This window comes from Cherax quadricarinatus, chromosome 25, assembly GCF_038502225.1.
Source record: "Cherax quadricarinatus isolate ZL_2023a chromosome 25, ASM3850222v1, whole genome shotgun sequence".
Taxonomy (NCBI): Eukaryota; Metazoa; Arthropoda; class Malacostraca; order Decapoda; family Parastacidae; genus Cherax; species Cherax quadricarinatus.
Genome location: NC_091316.1, coordinates 27,457,871 through 27,476,874, shown reverse-complemented (window position 1 = coordinate 27,476,874; position 19,004 = coordinate 27,457,871). Strand labels below are relative to the sequence as shown.

The 19,004-nt window shown below is 45.4% G+C and overlaps 1 protein-coding gene across 1 annotated transcript in view; it reads right to left on the bottom strand.

Annotated features, from left to right (window-relative positions):
- Positions 1-19,004, bottom strand: part of LOC128689909 (uncharacterized) — a 361,331-nt gene that overhangs the window by 34,094 nt on the left and 308,233 nt on the right. The window contains exon 7 of the mRNA XM_070088675.1: positions 10,791-11,020. Coding sequence (XP_069944776.1) covers positions 10,791-11,020 — 230 coding nt within the window. The remainder of the gene's footprint in view (positions 1-10,790; positions 11,021-19,004) is intronic.

The window sequence follows — 19,004 nt, the reverse complement described above, 5'->3', positions numbered from 1 at the left end:
ATCTGTGTCTATGTCAAATATGAGGATGAGGAACAGGATGAGAGTGAATACTGTGCCTTGTGGAACAGAGCTTTTCACTGTAGCCACCTCAGATTTTACTCTGTTTACTACTACTCTTTGTGTTCTGTTTGTTAGGAAATTATAGATACATTATAGATACATCTACCAACTTTTTCTGTTATTCTTTTATCTCGCATTTTGTGTGCTGTTACACCATGGTCACACTTGACAGCATTTTGTTTGTCTTCTAGAGCATCCAGGACCTTGTCATAGTGGCCGCTCTTTTATTCTTTGCCTTTGCTTGTATAGGGAGTGCCATTCTCTTCCCCTTTCTCTTTCGAGTGCCACAGAGTTAATTTATTCTAGACATAAGTTTGGATCCGTATTGCTTAGGATATCTTCCTAGTTTATATCATTTAGGACCTGGTTGACTTGGTCCCACAGTTTGTTTTTGTTACTTGAGTTGAATTTGGTGAAGGCTCCCTCGTGACTGATCACATTTTGTTGGTCTGGGGCTCCGCACATACATGTCTGAACCTCTATTATGTTCTGATCTGAATATATTGTTTTTGATATGGTAATATTTCGTATCAATTCATCATTGTTATTGAAGATAAGGTCCAGTGTATTCTCCAATCTTGTTGGCTCTATTATTTGCTGGTTTAAGGTGAATATAGTGCAGAGATTAAAAAGCTCGTGAGTGTGCGAGTTTTCATCTGAGCTGTCTCCTGAGGCTAGTTGTGCTACGGTATTATTTGCTACATTCCTTCATTTTAGGTGCCTTAGGTTGAAATTCTCCAGAAGCAAGATGTTTGGGGCAGGAGCTGAAAGATTTTCCAAACAGTGGTCTATTTTCCAAAGCTGTTCTAGAATTGTTGGAAAGTTGCATCCGAAGGCTTGTATACAACCACAATGGCCAGGTTTTGGTTCTCGAACTGTACTGCCAAAATTTCAAGACATTTAGTAGTTCCGAGCATATCAGTGACTCTGTGATATACAGGCCAACCCCCCCCCCCCTCCCCGTCTTTTACCTGTTCACTATTTCACATCTGTATAGGCTATAACCCGGGATCCATATTTCATTGTCAAAGTGATCCTTTATGTGGGTGTCTGTGAAATCCGTGAACGTTGCATTTCACTCTGTAAGCAGTCCATGGATGAAAGGTATTTTGTTTTTCGTTGCTGTCTTTAGACCCTGTATGGTGTACTATTTCTGTCATTACCTGCCAGCTTTTTTTCCTTCCTGGCGCTAAAAAATGAAAAAAATTCTCTCTCTGGAGTAGTTGTGGCTACCCAGGTTTTCCCATGGTCTAGATGTTTTGTATCTTCTTGTACCCTATAGGTGGTGTGCCTAACAATATAAGTTATAGCACTGTCTTTCCTGAACTGAAGAGTGACATATTTCAGGGTGGAAAAGCTTACAGGAAGGATGGTTGCATTTTCTTGTTGTCAAATGGGCACGGCATTTTCTGGGGTGGTTAAAGTTGTACATCCCATTTGTTCTTTTCCAGATATTCCATACTTGCCGTTTTTGTCTCTTTACTATCTTCAGCACTTGTACTGACAATGGTGCCTTCACCAGTATTTTCTGGTATTTTATCTTCACTATTCCTTTAGGCATCCTCTTGTTTACTACCTCCAGTAGTATTGTTAGTTTGTAACATTAGGTTTTGCACTAGAACTCCTGTCTCCCTCTGGGCCACCAACTTTCATTTCTGTATTCTTACAGTTACTATCTACTAGGACAGCATCTACACCAGGGGTGATAGCACCATCTGGCCCAGTCCTCTTATTTTCCCATCTGTTACAGAATGCTGTCAGGTTTTCTATGAAGGCCGTTTTGATGTTTCTGTCTTTTAATACCATTTTTATTTTTTTCCACAGTTGGGCATACCCAATAACACTCCTATTTCCCACAAAAGTTGCACGTAATCCATGCAGAAGCCCGTTTGTTGCTGCAGTTGCAAGCTACACAGAGTTTCATGACGTTATTTTTTTGTGCTTGTTATACTGAATATTCTACAAATAACCTCCTTATTCCTATTTGTATTTGTACGTGTATGTGTATGAAACTATCTTACCGCTGTTAGCAATAACTGGTTGGGTGTTTGATAAGAGTGTCTAAAAACCCTTTCAGCTTATGAATCCAGTCAGAGGACACCTTGTTTTTCAACGAATCTGGTTGGGTGTTAAGGGCACCTAGAAACTCTGTCAACTTTTGAATCTGGTCATTGGTTCACTTATTTTTGGACGAATCCTGTCAGTGGATCACTTATTTTTTGTACCAGGTCATGAAAGGACTACTGGAATATTATTTAACAGAGTAATATGTGTTTAATTTGATACAAAAATTATAACTTGCGCGTTGGAAAACTGGTGACTTCTGGCAGCTCCTGCTATGACAAACAGCCATTGACCTCTAGCACCCTTTTTTACAGCCTGAAGTTTTGGGCACTTATAGATCACCTCCACCACATCAAATGCTATTTTATCACTATTGTTGGCTATGCTAGGGCTACACACACACACACACACACACACACACACACACACACACACACACACACAAACACACACACACACAGGCTACAAGCCTGGTCCAGCAACTGGCTCCTTGAGTTTAACTGTGCCAAATGCAAAGTCATGAAGATTGGGGAAGAACAAAGAAGACCACAGACACAATATAGTCTAGATGGCCAAAGACTGCAACCCTCACTCAAGGAAAAAGATCTGGGGGTAAGTATAACACCAAGCATATCTCCTGAGGCGCACATCAATCAGATAACTGCTGCAGCATACGGGCGTCTGGCAAACCTACGGATAGCATTCCGATACCTCAGCAAGGAATCGTTCAAGACTCTGTATACCATTTACCATACATAGTCTTAAGGCAAGGTATGATAAAGCTCATGGAGCAGGGAGAGAGAGGGCCTAGTAGCAATCAGTGAAGAGGCGGAGCCAGGAGCTATGACTCGACCTCTGCAACCACAAATAGGTGAGTACACACACACACACACACACACACACACACACACACACACAGGATCCTCCAAGAGAAACCACAGTTGAAGTACTCAATAGAAAACAAGAGGGTGTTTCTAGACAGAGACAGAATACAGACAGAACGACAGCAGCTGAGGGAGAGGATACAAAAGAGAAAGGAGCTAGGAAAGGAGACAAGGACAGAATCAGCAGAGGTCAACCAGAGCAGGGCAGAGCACCAAGAGAAAACACTCACAGAACCATCCCCAAAACCCCACAACCTATCACACCATCCCAACACAAGCTACAATCCATACTCACAGCTCCCACCCAACACTCAGCTATAGAATCCCGCAGTACACTACCAGGTCCCCCACCCTCACAGACCCCCCAAAACACAGTGTTGGTGAGGAGACTGAAGGTATGGTATACGAATGCTGATGGAATAATAAACAAATGGGAGTGGCATGAAAGAAACAAAGAGGCATCACCGGACATCATAGCTCTCACAGAAACCAAGCTCACAGGTATGATAACAGATGCCATCTTTCCAATGGGATATTAGATCCTGAGGAAAGACAGAGGGAAAAGCAGGGTGGAGGAGTGGCACTGCTGATCAAAAACCGATGTAATTTTGATGAACTGGAGAAAGCAGACAGTGGAAAAACAATAGATTACATAGTAGGAATGCTTCAGTCTGGAGGTCCCAAGGTGGTAATTGCAGCGAAGTATAACCCACGAGAGAACAGCAGGAGGCAGAGGCAAGAGTATGATGAGAGCAGTAGAGCGATAGTTGACACATGGACTGCAGTGGCCAGACGGGCTCAAGCATGCAGGGCAAAGCTACTGATCATGTGTGACTTTAACCACAAGGAAAACAATTGGAAGAACTTGGAACCACATGGGGGTAAAGATGCATGGAGGGCTAAGATGATGCAGGTGGTACAGCAAAACTTCATGTACCAACATGTAAGGGACACTACCAGAGAGAGAGAGGAGAGGATGAACCAGTGAGACTGGACCTAATATCCACCTTGAGTAGTGCAGATATTGAGGACATCACATATGAAAGACCCCTTGGGGCCAGCGATCATGTGGTTTTAAGCATCGAATACACAGTAGAGCCACAAGTGGAGGGGGAAGCAGGAAGGGTCAGGCGAATGAAGTCAAACTACAAGAAAGGGGACTATGCGGGAATGAGAAACTTCCTGAATGGGGTTCAGTGGGACAGAGAACTGACAGGGAAGCCAGTAAACGAGATGATGGAATATGTAACAACAATATGCAAGGAAGTTGAGGAGAGGTTTGTACCCAAGGGAAACATGAATAATGAAAAACAAAGGATGAGCCCAAGGTGCAGGAAGGCGAAAACCAAGTGTGCTAGGGAATGGAAGAAGTATAGAAGGCAAAGGCCCCAGGAGAATAAGGAGAGCAGTCGTAGAGCCAGAAATGAATATGCACAGGTAAGAAAGGAGGCCCAATGACAATATAAAAGCTAAAGCCAAATCTGACCCCAAGCTGTTATACAGCCACATCAGGAGGAAAGCAACAGTCAAGGACCAGGTAATCAGGCTAAGGAAGGAAGGAAGAGAGACAACAAGAAACGACCACAAAGAATGTGAGAAACTCAACATGAGATTCAAGGAAGTGTTCACAAAGGAGACAGAAGGGACTCCAGAAAGACAGGAAGGTGGGGTACACCACCAAGTGTTGGATACAGTACACACAACATAGGAAGAAGTGAATAGGCTTCTGAGTGAGCTACATACCTCAAAATCGATGGGGGCGGATAACATCTCTCCATGGGTCTTGAGAGAGGGAGCAGAGGCACTATGTGTACCTCTAACAACAATATTCAACACATCTATCGAAACAGGGAGATTACCTGAGGCATGGAAGACAGCAAATGTAGTCCCAATTTTTAAAAAAAGGAGACAAACATGAAACACTAAACTACAGACCAGTGTCGCTGACATGTATAGTATGCAAAGTCATGGAGAAGATTATCAGGAGAAGAGTAGTGGAACACCTAGAAAGGAATGATCTCATTAACAGCAGCCAACATGGTTTCAGGGATGGGAGATCCTGTGTCACAAACCTACTGGAGTTTAATTACAGGGTGACAGCAGTAAGACAAGAAAGAGAGGGGTGGGTAGATTGCATTTTCTTGGACTGTAAGAAGGCGTTTGACACAGTTCCACAAAAGAGATTAGTGCAAAAACTGGAGGACCAGTCAGGGAAAACAAGGAAGGCACTACAATGGAGCAGGGAATACATGTCAAGAAGACAGCAGCGAGTCATGGTACATAGCGAGGTGTCAGAGTGGGCACCTGTGACGAGTGGGGTCCCACAAGAGTCAGTCCTAGGACCAGTGCTGTTTCTGGTATTTGTGAATGGCATGATGGAAGGAATAGTGTCCTTGTTTGCAGATGATGTGAAGTTGATGAGAAGAATTCATTCGGCGAAGACCAGGCAGAACTACAAGGGGATCGGGACAGGCTGCAGACCTGGTCCAGCAATTGGCTCCTGGAGTTCAACCCCACCAAGTGCAAAGTCATGAAGATTGGAGAAGGGCAAAGAAGACCGCAGACGGAGTACAGTCTAGGGGGCCAGAGACTACAAACCTCACTCAAGGAAAAAGATCTCGGGGTGAGTATAACACCAGGCACATCTCCTGAGGCGCACATCAACCAAATAACTGATGGTCGCCTAGCCTCCCAGCACACATAAGGGGGATTACCAACAGACCCCTGGCAGTCTTCAAGCTGGCACTGGACAAGCACCTAAAGTCAGTTCCTGATCAGCCGGGCTGTGGCTCGTACGTTGGTTTGCGTGCAGCCAGCAGCAACAGCCTGGTTGATCAGGCTCTGATCCACCAGGAGGCCTGGTCACAGACCGGGCCGCGGGGGCGTTGACCCCCGGAACTCCAGGTAAACTCCAGGTAGCAAACCTAAGAACAGCATTCCAACATCTTAATAAGGAATCGTTCAGGACCCCTGTACACCGTGTACGTTAGGCCCATATTGGAGTATGCGGCACCAGTTTGGAACCCACACCTAGCCAAACACGTAAAGAAACTAGAGAAAGTGCAAAGGTTTGCAACAAGACTAGTCCTAGAGCTAAGGGATATGTCCTACGAAGAGAAGTTAAGGGAAATCGTCCTGACGACACTGTAGGACAGGAGAGAAGGGAATTGACAAAGTGGACAAAGACAGAATGTTCCAGAGATGGGACACAGCAACAAGGGGACACAGTTGGAAGTTGAAGACACAGATGAATCACAGGGATGTTAGGAAGTATTTCTTCAGTCACAGAGTAGTAAATTCTGGCCACAAAATGGAGCGAAACACCAACGTCAAAGACCTGGGAGTGATCATGTCGGAGGATCTCACCTTCAAGGACCATAACATTGTATCAATCGCATCTGCTAGAAAAATGACAGGATGGATAATGAGAACCTTCAAAACTAGGGATGCCAAGCCCATGATGACACTCTTCAGGTCACTTGTTCTATCTAGGCTGGAATATTGCTGCACACTAACAGCACCTTTCAAGGCAGGTGAAATTGCTGACCTAGAAAATGTACAGAGAACCTTCACGGCGCGCATAACGGAGATAAAACACCTCAATTACTGGGAGCGCTTGAGGTTTCTAAACCTGTATTCCCTGGAACGTAGGAGGGAGAGATACATGATTATATACACCTGGAAAATCCTAGAGGGACTAGTACCGAACTTGCACACGAAAATCACTCACTACTAAAGCAAAAGACTTGGCAGACGATGCAACATTCCCCCAATGAAAAGCAGGGGTGTCACTAGCACGTTAAGAGACCATACAATAAGTGTCAGGGGCCCGAGACTGTTCAACTGCCTCCCAGCATACATAAGGGGGATTACCAACAGACCCCTGGCAGTCTTCAAGCTGGAACTGGACAAGCACCTGAAGTCGGTACCTGACCAGCCGGGCTGTGGCTCGTACATTGGTTTGCGTGTAGCCAGCAGTAACAGCCTGGTTGATCAGGCTCTGATCCACCAGGAGGCCTGGTCACAGACCGGACCGCGGGGGCGTTGACCCCCGGAACTCTCTCCAGGTAAACTCCAGGTAGTCAGGAATTGGAATAGTATTAGAAGTGATGTAGTGGAGGCAGGATCCATACACAGCTTTAAGGAGAGGTATGATAAAGCTTACGGTTCAGGGAGAGTGACCCAGTAGCGACCAGTGAAGAGGCAGGGTCGGGAGCTATGACTATACTCCTGCAAGCACAACTAGGTGACTACAACTTGGTGAGTACACAAACACACACACACACACATAAAGCTCACAGGGATGATAACAGATGCCATCTTTCCAACGTGATATCAAATCCTGAGGAAAAACTGAGGGAACAGAGAGGATGGAGGAGTGGCACTGCTCATCAAAAACCAATGAGATTTTGATGGCCTGGAGAGAGGAGACAGAGGAGAAGCACGATAATACATAGAAGGAACGCTTCAGTCTGGAGGTCTCATGGTGATAATTGCAGTGATGTATAACCCACCACAGTACAGTAGGAGGCCAAGGCAAGTGTATGATGAGAGTAATAGAGCGATGGTTGACACACTGGCTGATGTGGCCAGAAGGGCTTATGCGAGCGGGGCAAAGCTACTACTCATGTGTGACTTTAACCACTAGGGAATCGATTGGGAGAACTTGGTGCCACATGGGGGCCAAAAACGTGGAGGGCTAAGATGATCGAGGTGGTACTAGAAACCCTCATGAACCAACACGTAAGGGACACTACCAGAGAGAGAAGAGAGGATGAACCAGCGAGACTGGACCTAGTATTCACATTGAATAGTGCAGATATTGAGGACATCACATATGAAAGACCCCTTGGGGCCAGTGATCATGTGGTTTTAAGCTTCGAATACATAGAGTTACAAGTGGAGGGGGATGCAGGAAGGACCAGACGAATGAAGCCAAACTTTAAGAAAGGAGACTACGCAGGCATGAAGAACTTCCTGAATGGGGTTCAGTGGGACAGAGAACTGGCAGGGAAGTCAGTAGACAAGATGATGGAATATGTGACAACAATATGCAAGGAAGCTGAGGAGAGGTTTGTGCCCAAGGGTAACAGGAATAATGAAAAACCAAGGATGAGCCAATGGTTCACCCAAAGATGCAGGGAGGCCAAAACCAAGTGTGCTAGGGAATGGAAGAACTATAGAAGGAAAAGGACCCAGGAGAATAAGGAGAGCAGTCGTAGAGCCAGAAATGAATATGCACAGGTAAGAAGGGAGGCCCAAAGGCAATACGAGAATGACATAGCAGTGAAAGCCAAATCTTCCCCAAAGCTGTTGTACAGCCACATCAGGAGGAAAACAACAGTCAAGGACCAGGTAATCAGGCTGAGGAAGGAAGGATAGATAACAAGGAATGACTGCAAAGTAGTCTCAAAACTCCAGACCGTTGAGTTTTGAGACTCTCTGATCGCGGGTTCTATCCCCGCCCATGGTATGGTTTGTTTGCAATCGTGTCATTACGATTTCGTGAGTCATTTAAAAGAAGTGTTTACAGAGGAGACAGAAAGGGCTCCAGAGAGACAGAGAGGTGGGATGCATCATCAAGTGTTGGACACAATACATATAACTGTAGAAGAAGTGAAGAGGCTGTTAAGTGAGCTAGATACCTCAAAGGCAATAGGGCCGGATAACATCTCTCCATGGGTCCTGAGAAAGGGAGCAGAGGTGCTTTGTGTACCACTAACAACTATCTTCACGACTACTGGAAGTATGGAACATAGCAAATGTAGTCCCAATTTTTAAAGAAAGGAGACAGACACAAATCACTAAAATACAGACCAGTGTCACTGACGTGTATAGTATGCAATGTCATGGAGAAAATTATCAGGAGAAGAGTAGTGGAGCACCATGAAAGGAATTAACTTATCAACAGCAGCCAGCACAGTTTCAGGGATGGGAAATCCTGCATCACAAACCTATTGGAGTTCTAGGACAGGGTGACGGCAGTAAGACAAGAGAGAGAGGGGTGGGTAGATTGCATTTTGTTGGACTGTAAGAAGGCGTTTGACACAGTTCCACACAAGAGATTAGTGCAGAAGCTGGAGGACCAGGCAGGGATAACAGGGAGGGCACTACAACGGATCAGGGAATACCTGTCAGGAAGACAACAGCGAGTCATGGTACGTGGCGAGGTGTCAGAGTGGGCACCTGTGACGAGTGGGTTGCCACAGGGATCAGTCCTAGGACCGGTGCTGTTTCTGGTATTTGTGAACGACATGATGGAAGGAATAGACTAAAAGTGTCCCTTTCTAACCTGCTATGGTTAGAAAGGCATATCACCTATATTTTGGATGCAAGACTAGTGACCAGGATAAGAACTGGGCTCCACATATATGCTGCAACAATTTTTGGTCTCCTTCCGCGTCCGCGCGCCCGCCCCGCGCCGCCCGCCCCGCCGCGCCCTCGCGCCCGCCCACCCGCGCCCTCACGCCTGCCCGCCGCGCCCGCCCGCGCCTTCTGCAGCGCCTTCTGCCAATGGTTGAACAGGAAGAAGAAAGGAATGCCTATGGACAAATCCAGTGAGGGATTTTATTTAACATTAATAGTTTCCCTCACTGAGCGACGCTAAGATGACAAAGGGAGTCTTCAATGGTCCTCAGATTCTAGAGCTTCTTAAAGATAGTGACTGAATCAGACCTTCATAGGTAGGAGAAAGCTGCTTGGGAAGCATTCAAGTTAGTGACGAAGGGATTTCTCGGAAACAGATGGGAAGGCAACTATGAAGAATTGGTGGAAAACCTCATCAAGGCTTACAAGAACATGGGATGTAACGTGTCGCTTAAAATCCACTTTTTGGACTCACATTTCGACTTTTATCCAGCTAACAGTGGGGCAGTTAGTGATGAACATGGTGAAAGGTTTCACCAAGATATTTCAACCATGGAAAAATGGTACCATGGCAAATGGGTCACAAGAATGCTTGCAGACTATTGCTGGACATTGGCAAGAGATGATTCTTCAGCCCACAATAAGCGTCAAGCAAAAACGCGGAGAGCAGAGAGTAGGTACGGATTAGAGTTTAAAACATACTGACACATATTGTACGTTATAATACAATAATCAAATATTACATGTCTCTTATTTTTAAACTTACAGTCAATAAGTATTTTTCAAGGTGATGTTTGGATTCAGAACAAAAATAAATAAGAATTAACTAATCTCGAAAATTGTTGACCAGTGATTGCTCGGAATCCAAGATTCCAAGTTTTTAACAATGTTTATAAATTTAAAAAATTGAAATTACAAACTTAAAAATTTTCTACTGTCCTTTATGTAAAATGTATCAGCCATAAAAGCTTGAGAAAAAAATCTACACTATTTTCCAAAAAATCTGACATATATGTGTCTCTAAATGCTTCAGTAAATGTTTACGCCCTTGTTAAGCAGGACACACTAGTGCTAAATGTTAATAGCGAAGCAGAAGCAGTTTATAAGAGTTATAGCAACCATGCCAGGAAACTTGGGATGGCTGATATAACAGTGATCACTGAGCATCTCTATATTCTCTATATTCTAATAGTTGAATAAATGTTTGACCTCCTACAGTAAAGTAGTGATGAAAGATTTAAGGTGATTAGCTGAGGTCTCAGGTTACAAACAAAACTCTGGAGGAAAAAAATAAACATTCCAGTCGTTAAGTTATAAGTTCTCCTTCAGAGATATCTACTTCATAAACCTTATATGAATATATAAACTATATATATACTATAAAAATAGGAAGAATGTAAAAAGTGTGTACATCACCTCTCTATATTCGGGGAATAAGAGATTAAACTATTGGTGCTGTTTTGTCCTTGCACGGTGCGAGTGGTGCTGGTGCTAGTGATGCTTAAGGTGGTGCTGCGGGTGTTACTGGTGGTGCTGCAGGTGTTGCTGGTGGTGCTGCGGGTGTTGCTGGTGTTGCTCTGCCTTGTGTTCATTGGAACCTCCTCACTACCTGTCACCCCATACGACCCGCAACACTGCTCCCGTATCTGTCAAAATTTCACGAATAAAATTTTCAAAGCGTAAATATTTTTTTTTAAATGCAGAACTTAAAAAATAGATACTACCACCTGGTATATTTTAAGAAACATATCCCTGCGAGGGCGACCCATGTTAACACTGGAAGATTTTGCAAAGAATTGTACTAATCATCCTCTTTATCAGGTCAGACCTGATAACTTCCTTTCTCCAGGTGGTTTATGACCCATACAGGTTTAGCACCTCCCCATGAACATAACTAGATTTAGATTTATTTCAGTCGCAGAATGATCCGATAAAGGTATCTCTGTCTTCTATAACCCGAGTCCGCTGTACCTTGAGAAAGGAATAGTGCAGAGTGCGACATAAGTCTGCAATGAAGTTAAATATTAACTTTTTAAGACTTGAAACAAATCATAAAAGGCATTTACGAGTCATCATATAGAAACTTATATCCCAACTTCGTCACAAAGTATGGCAAATTAGGACAATTCAAACCTTCCTTTAAAAACCAACAACTAAACTGTAGTGAACTTTCTCTTTTTATCTCAGAGGGATCAATATACTAAAATTCTGCAGCACATTAAGCTTGAAGCCAGTCAGAAGTTGAAGCACATTAAGCTTGAAGCCAGTCAGAAGTTGTAGCACATTAAGCTTGAAGCCAGTCAGAAGTTGTAGCACATTAAGCTTGAAGCCAGTCAGAAGTTGTAGCACATTAAGCTTGAAGCCAGTCATAAGTTGTAGCACATTAAGCTTGAAGCCAGTCAGAAGTTGTAGCACATTAAGCTTGAAGCCAGTCAGAAGTTGTAGCACATTAAGCTTGAAGCCAGTCAGAAGTTGTAGCACATTAAGCTTGAAGCCAGTCAGAAATTGTAGCACATTAAGCTTGAAGCCAGTCAGAAGTTGTAGCACATTAAGCTTGAAGCCAGTCAGAAGTTGTAGCACATTAAGCTTGAAGCCAGTCAGAAGTTGTAGCACATTAAGCTTGAAGCCAGTCAGAAGTTGTAGCACATTAAGCTTGAAGCCAGTCAGAAGTTGTAGCACATTAAGCTTGAAGTCAGTCAGAAGTTGTAGCACATTAAGCTTGAAGCCAGTCAGAAGTTGTAGCACATTAAGCTTGAAGCCAGTCAGAAGTTGTAGCACATTAAGCTTGAAGTCAGTCAGAAGTTGTAGCACATTAAGCTTGAAGTCAGTCAGAAGTTGTAGCACATTAAGCTTGAAGTCAGTCAGAAGTTGTAGCACATTAAGCTTGAAGTCAGTCAGAAGTTGTAGCACATTAAGCTTGAAGTCAGTCAGAAGTTGTAGCACATTAAGCTTGAAGCCAGTCAGAAGTTGTAGCACATTAAGCTTGAAGCCAGTCAGAAGTTGTAGCACATTAAGCTTGAAGCCAGTCAGAAGTTGTAGCACATTAAGCTTGAAGCAGAAGTTGTAGCACATTAAGCTTGAAGTCAGTCAGAAGTTGTAGCACATTAAGCTTGAAGTCAGTCAGAAGTTGTAGCACATTAAGCTTGAAGTCAGTCAGAAGTTGTAGCACATTAAGCTTGAAGTCAGTCAGAAGTTGTATTATCAAGTTATCAACTCTCAACACTTGAAGATACTCAGATGAGACATTCAAAAATTATCACATAAAAAGCAGTATTTCAATTTTAACATTTTTTTCTAATAAAAGGCAAACTGAGACATACACACCGAACTCAAAACAAACTTTTCTCTAAATAAAATGTACAGGCTCTCAAGAACATAATTAGATTTCGATAATGGAGGACCTTAAGTGGTTGCCTTATTTTTGTTTTTTCATTTTTTCCCCTCTAACTTTAAACAGGAAGTAGGTTGGTAGACAGCAACCTCCCAGGGAGGTACTACCGTCCTGTGGTAGTAGGTTGGTAGACAGCAACCACCCAGGGAGGTACTACCGTCCTGTGGTAGTAGGTTGGTAGACAGCAACCACCCAGGGAGGTACTACCGTCCTGTGGTAGTAGGTTGGTAGACAGCAACCACCCAGGGAGGTACTACCGTCCTGTGGTAGTAGGTTGGTAGACAGCGACCTCCCAGGGAGGTACTACCGTCCTGTGGTAGTAGGTTGGTAGACAGCAACCACCCAGGGAGGTACTACCGTCCTGTGGTAGTAGGTTGGTAGACAGCAACCTCCCAGGGAGGTACTACCGTCCTGTGGTAGTAGGTTGGTAGACAGCGACCTCCCAGGGAGGTACTACCGTCCTGTGGTAGTAGGTTGGTAGACAGCAACCACCCAGGGAGGTACTACCGTCCTGTGGTAGTAGGTTGGTAGACAGCAACCTCCCAGGGAGGTACTACCGTCCTGTGGTAGTAGGTTGGTAGACAGCAACCACCCAGGGAGGTACTACCGTCCTGTGGTAGTAGGTTGGTAAACAGCAACCACCCAGGGAGGTACTACCGTCCTGTGGTAGTAGGTTGGTAGACAGCAACCACCCAGGGAGGTACTACCGTCCTGTGGTAGTAGGCTGGTAGACAGCAGCCACCCAGGGAGGTACTACCGTCCTGTGGTAGTAGGCTGGTAGACAGCAACCACCCAGGGAGGTACTACCGTCCTGTGGTAGTAGGCTGGGAGACAGCAACCACCCAGGGAGGTACTACCGTCCTGTGGTAGTAGGTTGGTAGACAGCAACCACCCAGGGAGGTACTACCGTCCTGTGGTAGTAGGCTGGTAGACAGCAACCACCCAGGGAGGTACTACCGTCCTGTGGTAGTAGGCTGGTAGACAGCAACCACCCAGGGAGGTACTACCGTCCTGTGGTAGTAGGCTGGTAGACAGCAACCACCCAGGGAGGTACTACCGTCCTGTGGTAGTAGGTTGGTAGACAACAACCACCCAGGGAGGTACTACCGTCCTGTGGTAGTAGGTTGGTAGACAGCAACCACCCAGGGAGGTACTACCGTCCTGTGGTAGTAGGCTGGTAGACAGCAACCACCCAGGGAGGTACTACCGTCCTGTGGTAGTAGGCTGGTAGACAGCAACCACCCAGGGAGGTACTACCGTCCTGTGGTAGTAGGTTGGTAGACAGCAACCACCCAGGGAGGTACTACCGTCCTGTGGTAGTAGGCTGGTAGACAGCAACCACCCAGGGAGGTACTACCGTCCTGTGGTAGTAGGCTGGTAGACAGCACTCACCCAGGGAGGTATTACCGTTCTGTGGTAGTAGGCTGGTAGACAGCAACCACCCAGGGAGGTACTGCCGTCCTGTGGTAGTAGGCTGGTAGACAGCAACCACCCAGGGAGGTACTACCGTCCTGTGGTAGTAGGTTGGTAGACAGCAACCACCCAGGGAGGTACTACCGTCCTGTGGTAGTAGGTTGGTAGACAGCAACCACCCAGGGAGGTACTACCGTCCTGTGGTAGTAGGTTGGTAGACAGCAACCACCCAGGGAGGTACTACCGTCCTGTGGTAGTAGGCTGGTAGACAGCACCCACCCAGGGAGGTATTACCGTTCTGTGGTAGTAGGCTGGTAGACAGCAACCACCCAGGGAGGTACTACCGTCCTGTGGTAGTAGGCTGGTAGACAGCAACCACCCAGGGAGGTACTACCGTCCTGTGGTAGTAGGTTGGTAGACAGCAACCACCCAGGGAGGTACTACCGTCCTGTGGTAGTAGGCTGGTAGACAGCAACCACCCAGGGAGGTACTACCGTCCTGTGGTAGTAGGTTGGTAGACAGCAACCACCCAGGGAGGTACTACCGTCCTGTGGTAGTAGGTTGGTAGACAGCAACCACCCAGGGAGGTACTACCGTCCTGTGGTAGTAGGCTGGTAGACAGCAACCACCCAGGGAGGTACTACCGTCCTGTGGTAGTAGGTTGGTAGACAACAACCACCCAGGGAGGTACTACCGTCCTGTGGTAGTAGGTTGGTAGACAGCAACCACCCAGGGAGGTACTACCGTCCTGTGGTAGTAGGCTGGTAGACAGCAACCACCCAGGGAGGTACTACCGTCCTGTGGTAGTAGGCTGGTAGACAGCAACCACCCAGGGAGGTACTACCGTCCTGTGGTAGTAGGTTGGTAGACAACAACCACCCAGGGAGGTACTACCGTCCTGTGGTAGTAGGCTGGTAGACAGCAACCACCCAGGGAGGTACTACCGTCCTGTGGTAGTAGGCTGGTAGACAGCAACCACCCAGGGAGGTACTACCGTCCTGTGGTAGTAGGCTGGTAGACAGCAACCACCCAGGGAGGTACTACCGTCCTGTGGTAGTAGGTTGGTAGACAGCAACCACCCAGGGAGGTACTACCGTCCTGTGGTAGTAGGCTGGTAGACAGCAACCACCCAGGGAGGTACTACCGCCCTGTGGTAGTAGGCTGGTAGACAGCAACCACCCAGGGAGGTACTACCGTCCTGCCAAGTGAGTGTGAAATAGAAACCTGTACCTGTTTTACATGATAGTAGGATTCCTGGCGTTCTTTTCTCTGTCTCATAAACCCGATGGATAACAGGTATATCTTGCTACTTACACTTAGGTCACACTACATAGACATGCACACGAATATTTATACATATACACATAGCGCCGCAGGGGTAACAGCATCACTCAGTGCTCACGGGTTTTAGATTGTTTCTGGCCTATCCAAGGATATTGGAGGGATCACTGAAGGTTTAGGGGTCATTGAACAAGTCGAGAAGTGAAATAGAAGCTGCCTACACCAGGAAAGGGAGGCGAGGGCTACAATTTATATAAAACATTTTGAAAGTGAAATAGTGCCAGAAGAGGGTGGCAGGAGGCCTAGGGCCGGCCGTAGGCAGTGTTGCCATAAGTAAATATTACTGAAACTCAAAAATAATGAGTGTGACCCACGCCAGAGAGTTAAGTGCAAGTGAAAGATACATGAGTTAGTGTATAATAAGAAAGCTGTAAAGTGAGTGGAAAGAAAAGGAAAAATAACCAGCAGCTATTATTGGGATGTTTGAGGTTTTCTCGAAATAACTGTGTCATAATAAAGAATTAAAGACATTAGTCGCTCAACCTCTGGGACGAGCTGAACCTGCCCTCTGCTGTCAGCCGGTGACAACTTCGTTTTAACAAAATGGCGCAGCAGACAAGAAGACGGGTAAACACTGTCGGCACAGAAGTGGTGCGTGGGGCTGTGCATGCCCACTCAGCTCAAGTTTTATTACCTGCCATCATCAGGGACACATACAGCATTGCAAATGAAGAATTGTATGGTGTAGCCTTGAACAGGCCATATCGAATTTTTGTGAAATTTCGCAATGCAAGTGTATACGAAGACATAGTTGCTAGATTCCAAGATCTTTGTGTGCCAGTGAATGCTGCTGTGACGGTAAGGCTACATGACGTGTCCCGTCATTATACATGGGTGAAGATCAGGAATGTACCCTTTGAGGCTGATGAGGCAGACCTGCGTGTCGTCTTTGAGAAGTTTGGGACTGTTCATATGGCTACATTGGGAAGTGGAAGGAAGGATCATATGTTGGGATGCCTGAGGGAAGTTTTTTCCTTGAAAATGACATTGAGGCATCTCATTCCTTCCTATGTTTACCTAGAAGACTTCAGGACTCAAGTAATGGTGACTTACGCAGGGCAACAACGTACCTGTCACTTATGCGGTGCCTATGATCACATTGCTGCGCAGTGTGTTCAACGACAGGGTACACAGGCGGATGAGCAACATAAGTAATCATCGGAAGATATTGCAACGATGAATTTGGCACGACCTGAGTCGATTTCCTTGAGCAAGGCTTGGAGTGTGGAGGTCGAGGAGGCCGCCTTGAGGGAGGAAGAGTGTGTAACTCTTCCGAAAGAGTCATGCGCTGCCGGGCAGGCACCAGAGACCAGAGATATGGTGTCGCTTGGTGAGGACAGGGCCGTGGAGGCTACCATTGATTCAGTCCTCCATTACCTGTTAGGGACCCCAGAAGAGGTCTCCATTGAGAGGCTTGTGGGTGGCCTGGATACTGGTGGGGTTCCAGGTGGTGAGGGGGATGGCATGTCAGAGACCCAGGTTGAGGCTGGGTTGCAAACTGGCACTGTGGTGGCAGAAGTGCATGAGGATGGCTTCCGGGTGGAGGCAGGGAGAAAGGCTCGAGGGTCACGGAAGAGAGCGGCCATGCTCTTGGATGTGGACGATGTGCTCACTCCGTCACAGTGTTCGGGCAAAAAGGCTTGGGCGGATGTGGTTGAGCATAGACCTGGGGGGTCCAGGGGCAAGGGACCTGTGAAAGCAGATCCCAGAATGGTGATTGAAGACCAAGGGCGTATAAGGGGGAAGGAGGAGAAGGGTGGTGTAGTACGTAAAGGAAAACCTCCATTGACAAATTCAAGAGTCTTTCTGTAAATATTAATGGTCTGAGAAATTATAGGTATGGTGTAGATGTAGTGTTTGTACAAGAGCACAGCCACATGCTGGGTTGTATGTTGATGATTGAGGGGTATACTGTATATGCGGCACACTCATCGAGATTGAAAGGAGGAGTGGCTATTTTGGTGAGGGAGGCTAGCCCGTTTACTGTACATCATTGTGAGGAAGGGGGGAGGGGAGGGTTATAAGAGTGGATGGGACGTGGGAAAGGGATAAGATGTCTTTTGTGTGTGTGGTGGGAGGGGACTGGAATTGCATCATACGTCGTAGGGATGTGGAACCTAGGGGAGCAGGATATTATTCTGGCATTTTGAGGGATCTGTTGACTGAGGTGGGGTTGGTGGGTGTGGGGGGCAGCGTGGGAAGTGGAGAACACCTTTGTGAGGCAGGGGTATGCTGCCCAGCTGGACAGAATATACGTAACAAGGAAAGCAGTGGTGTGGAGTGTAAGGGTTTTGGATGTGTTTTTTTCTGATCATAGAGGTGTTTTGGTGGATTTGGGATGGGAGGGATGGCCGAACAGGTATAAGAGTTATTGGAAATTGCGTCTACGGAAGTGCCTCGAATCAGCACTGATCGCTGTTTCGAATACAATTAAACAAAACAACGGCAGCTTCACCATCTCTGAAGTCTTAGCAAGAATCCTCCTGAAAACAGTAAACCCTGCCATCACATAGTCTCTCCCGTTATACTACACAAAGCACAGAGTGAACACTGAAACAACCTGCCTCATTCCAGTTTATATTTGTCCAACCTAATTTTATGTTACCCAAGTAATAGCTTTTATATCATTTTACTCATGTACAAATTAATTGCTCTACCATATTGTATTACTGCTACCACTACAACTTTTGTCACTACTACTACTACTACTACCACTAGTATTGCACCTCACTCTGAGCCTATGTATACTCTCTGCGTCCATGTATTGTTTGTAATGGCTTGATAAAGCTCCTGGAGAGCGAAACGTTGCCATAATAAAATGTCACATTAGTTGCACTTGTGTCCTTTTACTTTACAGCTGTGTTATTGATTTTATTGATTGGAATTGCATTTTCTATGTGTAGAAGCTTACATGTGTTAAGTTTTTGAGACTAAGTTTATACTTTTTGGCATTGCAGTTATTTTGTATGTTTTGTGACTTTCCTCTATCACCATTGTTGTGTAATACCTATTATGTAACTGAAGAGATTAGGACAGTTACATAAATTAATGTTTGATCATTGCTGTTATCATTAAGTGTGTTAATGGTGTGGATGTATTTGTAGATAGGTTTTTGTGTATGTGCCACCTATTTCATCAATTTGTATAAAGTGTGTCAGTGAATGGCATGTAATGTATTTTGCGTGGTTGTTACGCACTTTTTTTTTGTATGAGGTTTAAAAAACTTTTTTCTGCACTTGAGATGTGAATATTCGTAATCTTGTTCATATTCTGTATTGTGGTATTATTTACTTTTTATACCTCCTTGTAATTTATATTGTTTTTAAATAAAATAAATAAAAAAAATAAAGAATTAAAGTGTCCAACTGGTCAGTAAAGTGTATATACATGGTTCACCGAGTCAGCAAAGTTCATATCTTGATAGTGTAGTGCAAGACAATAGTGTATTAGATAATAACATGTGTAGTGGATAATAACAGTGTATT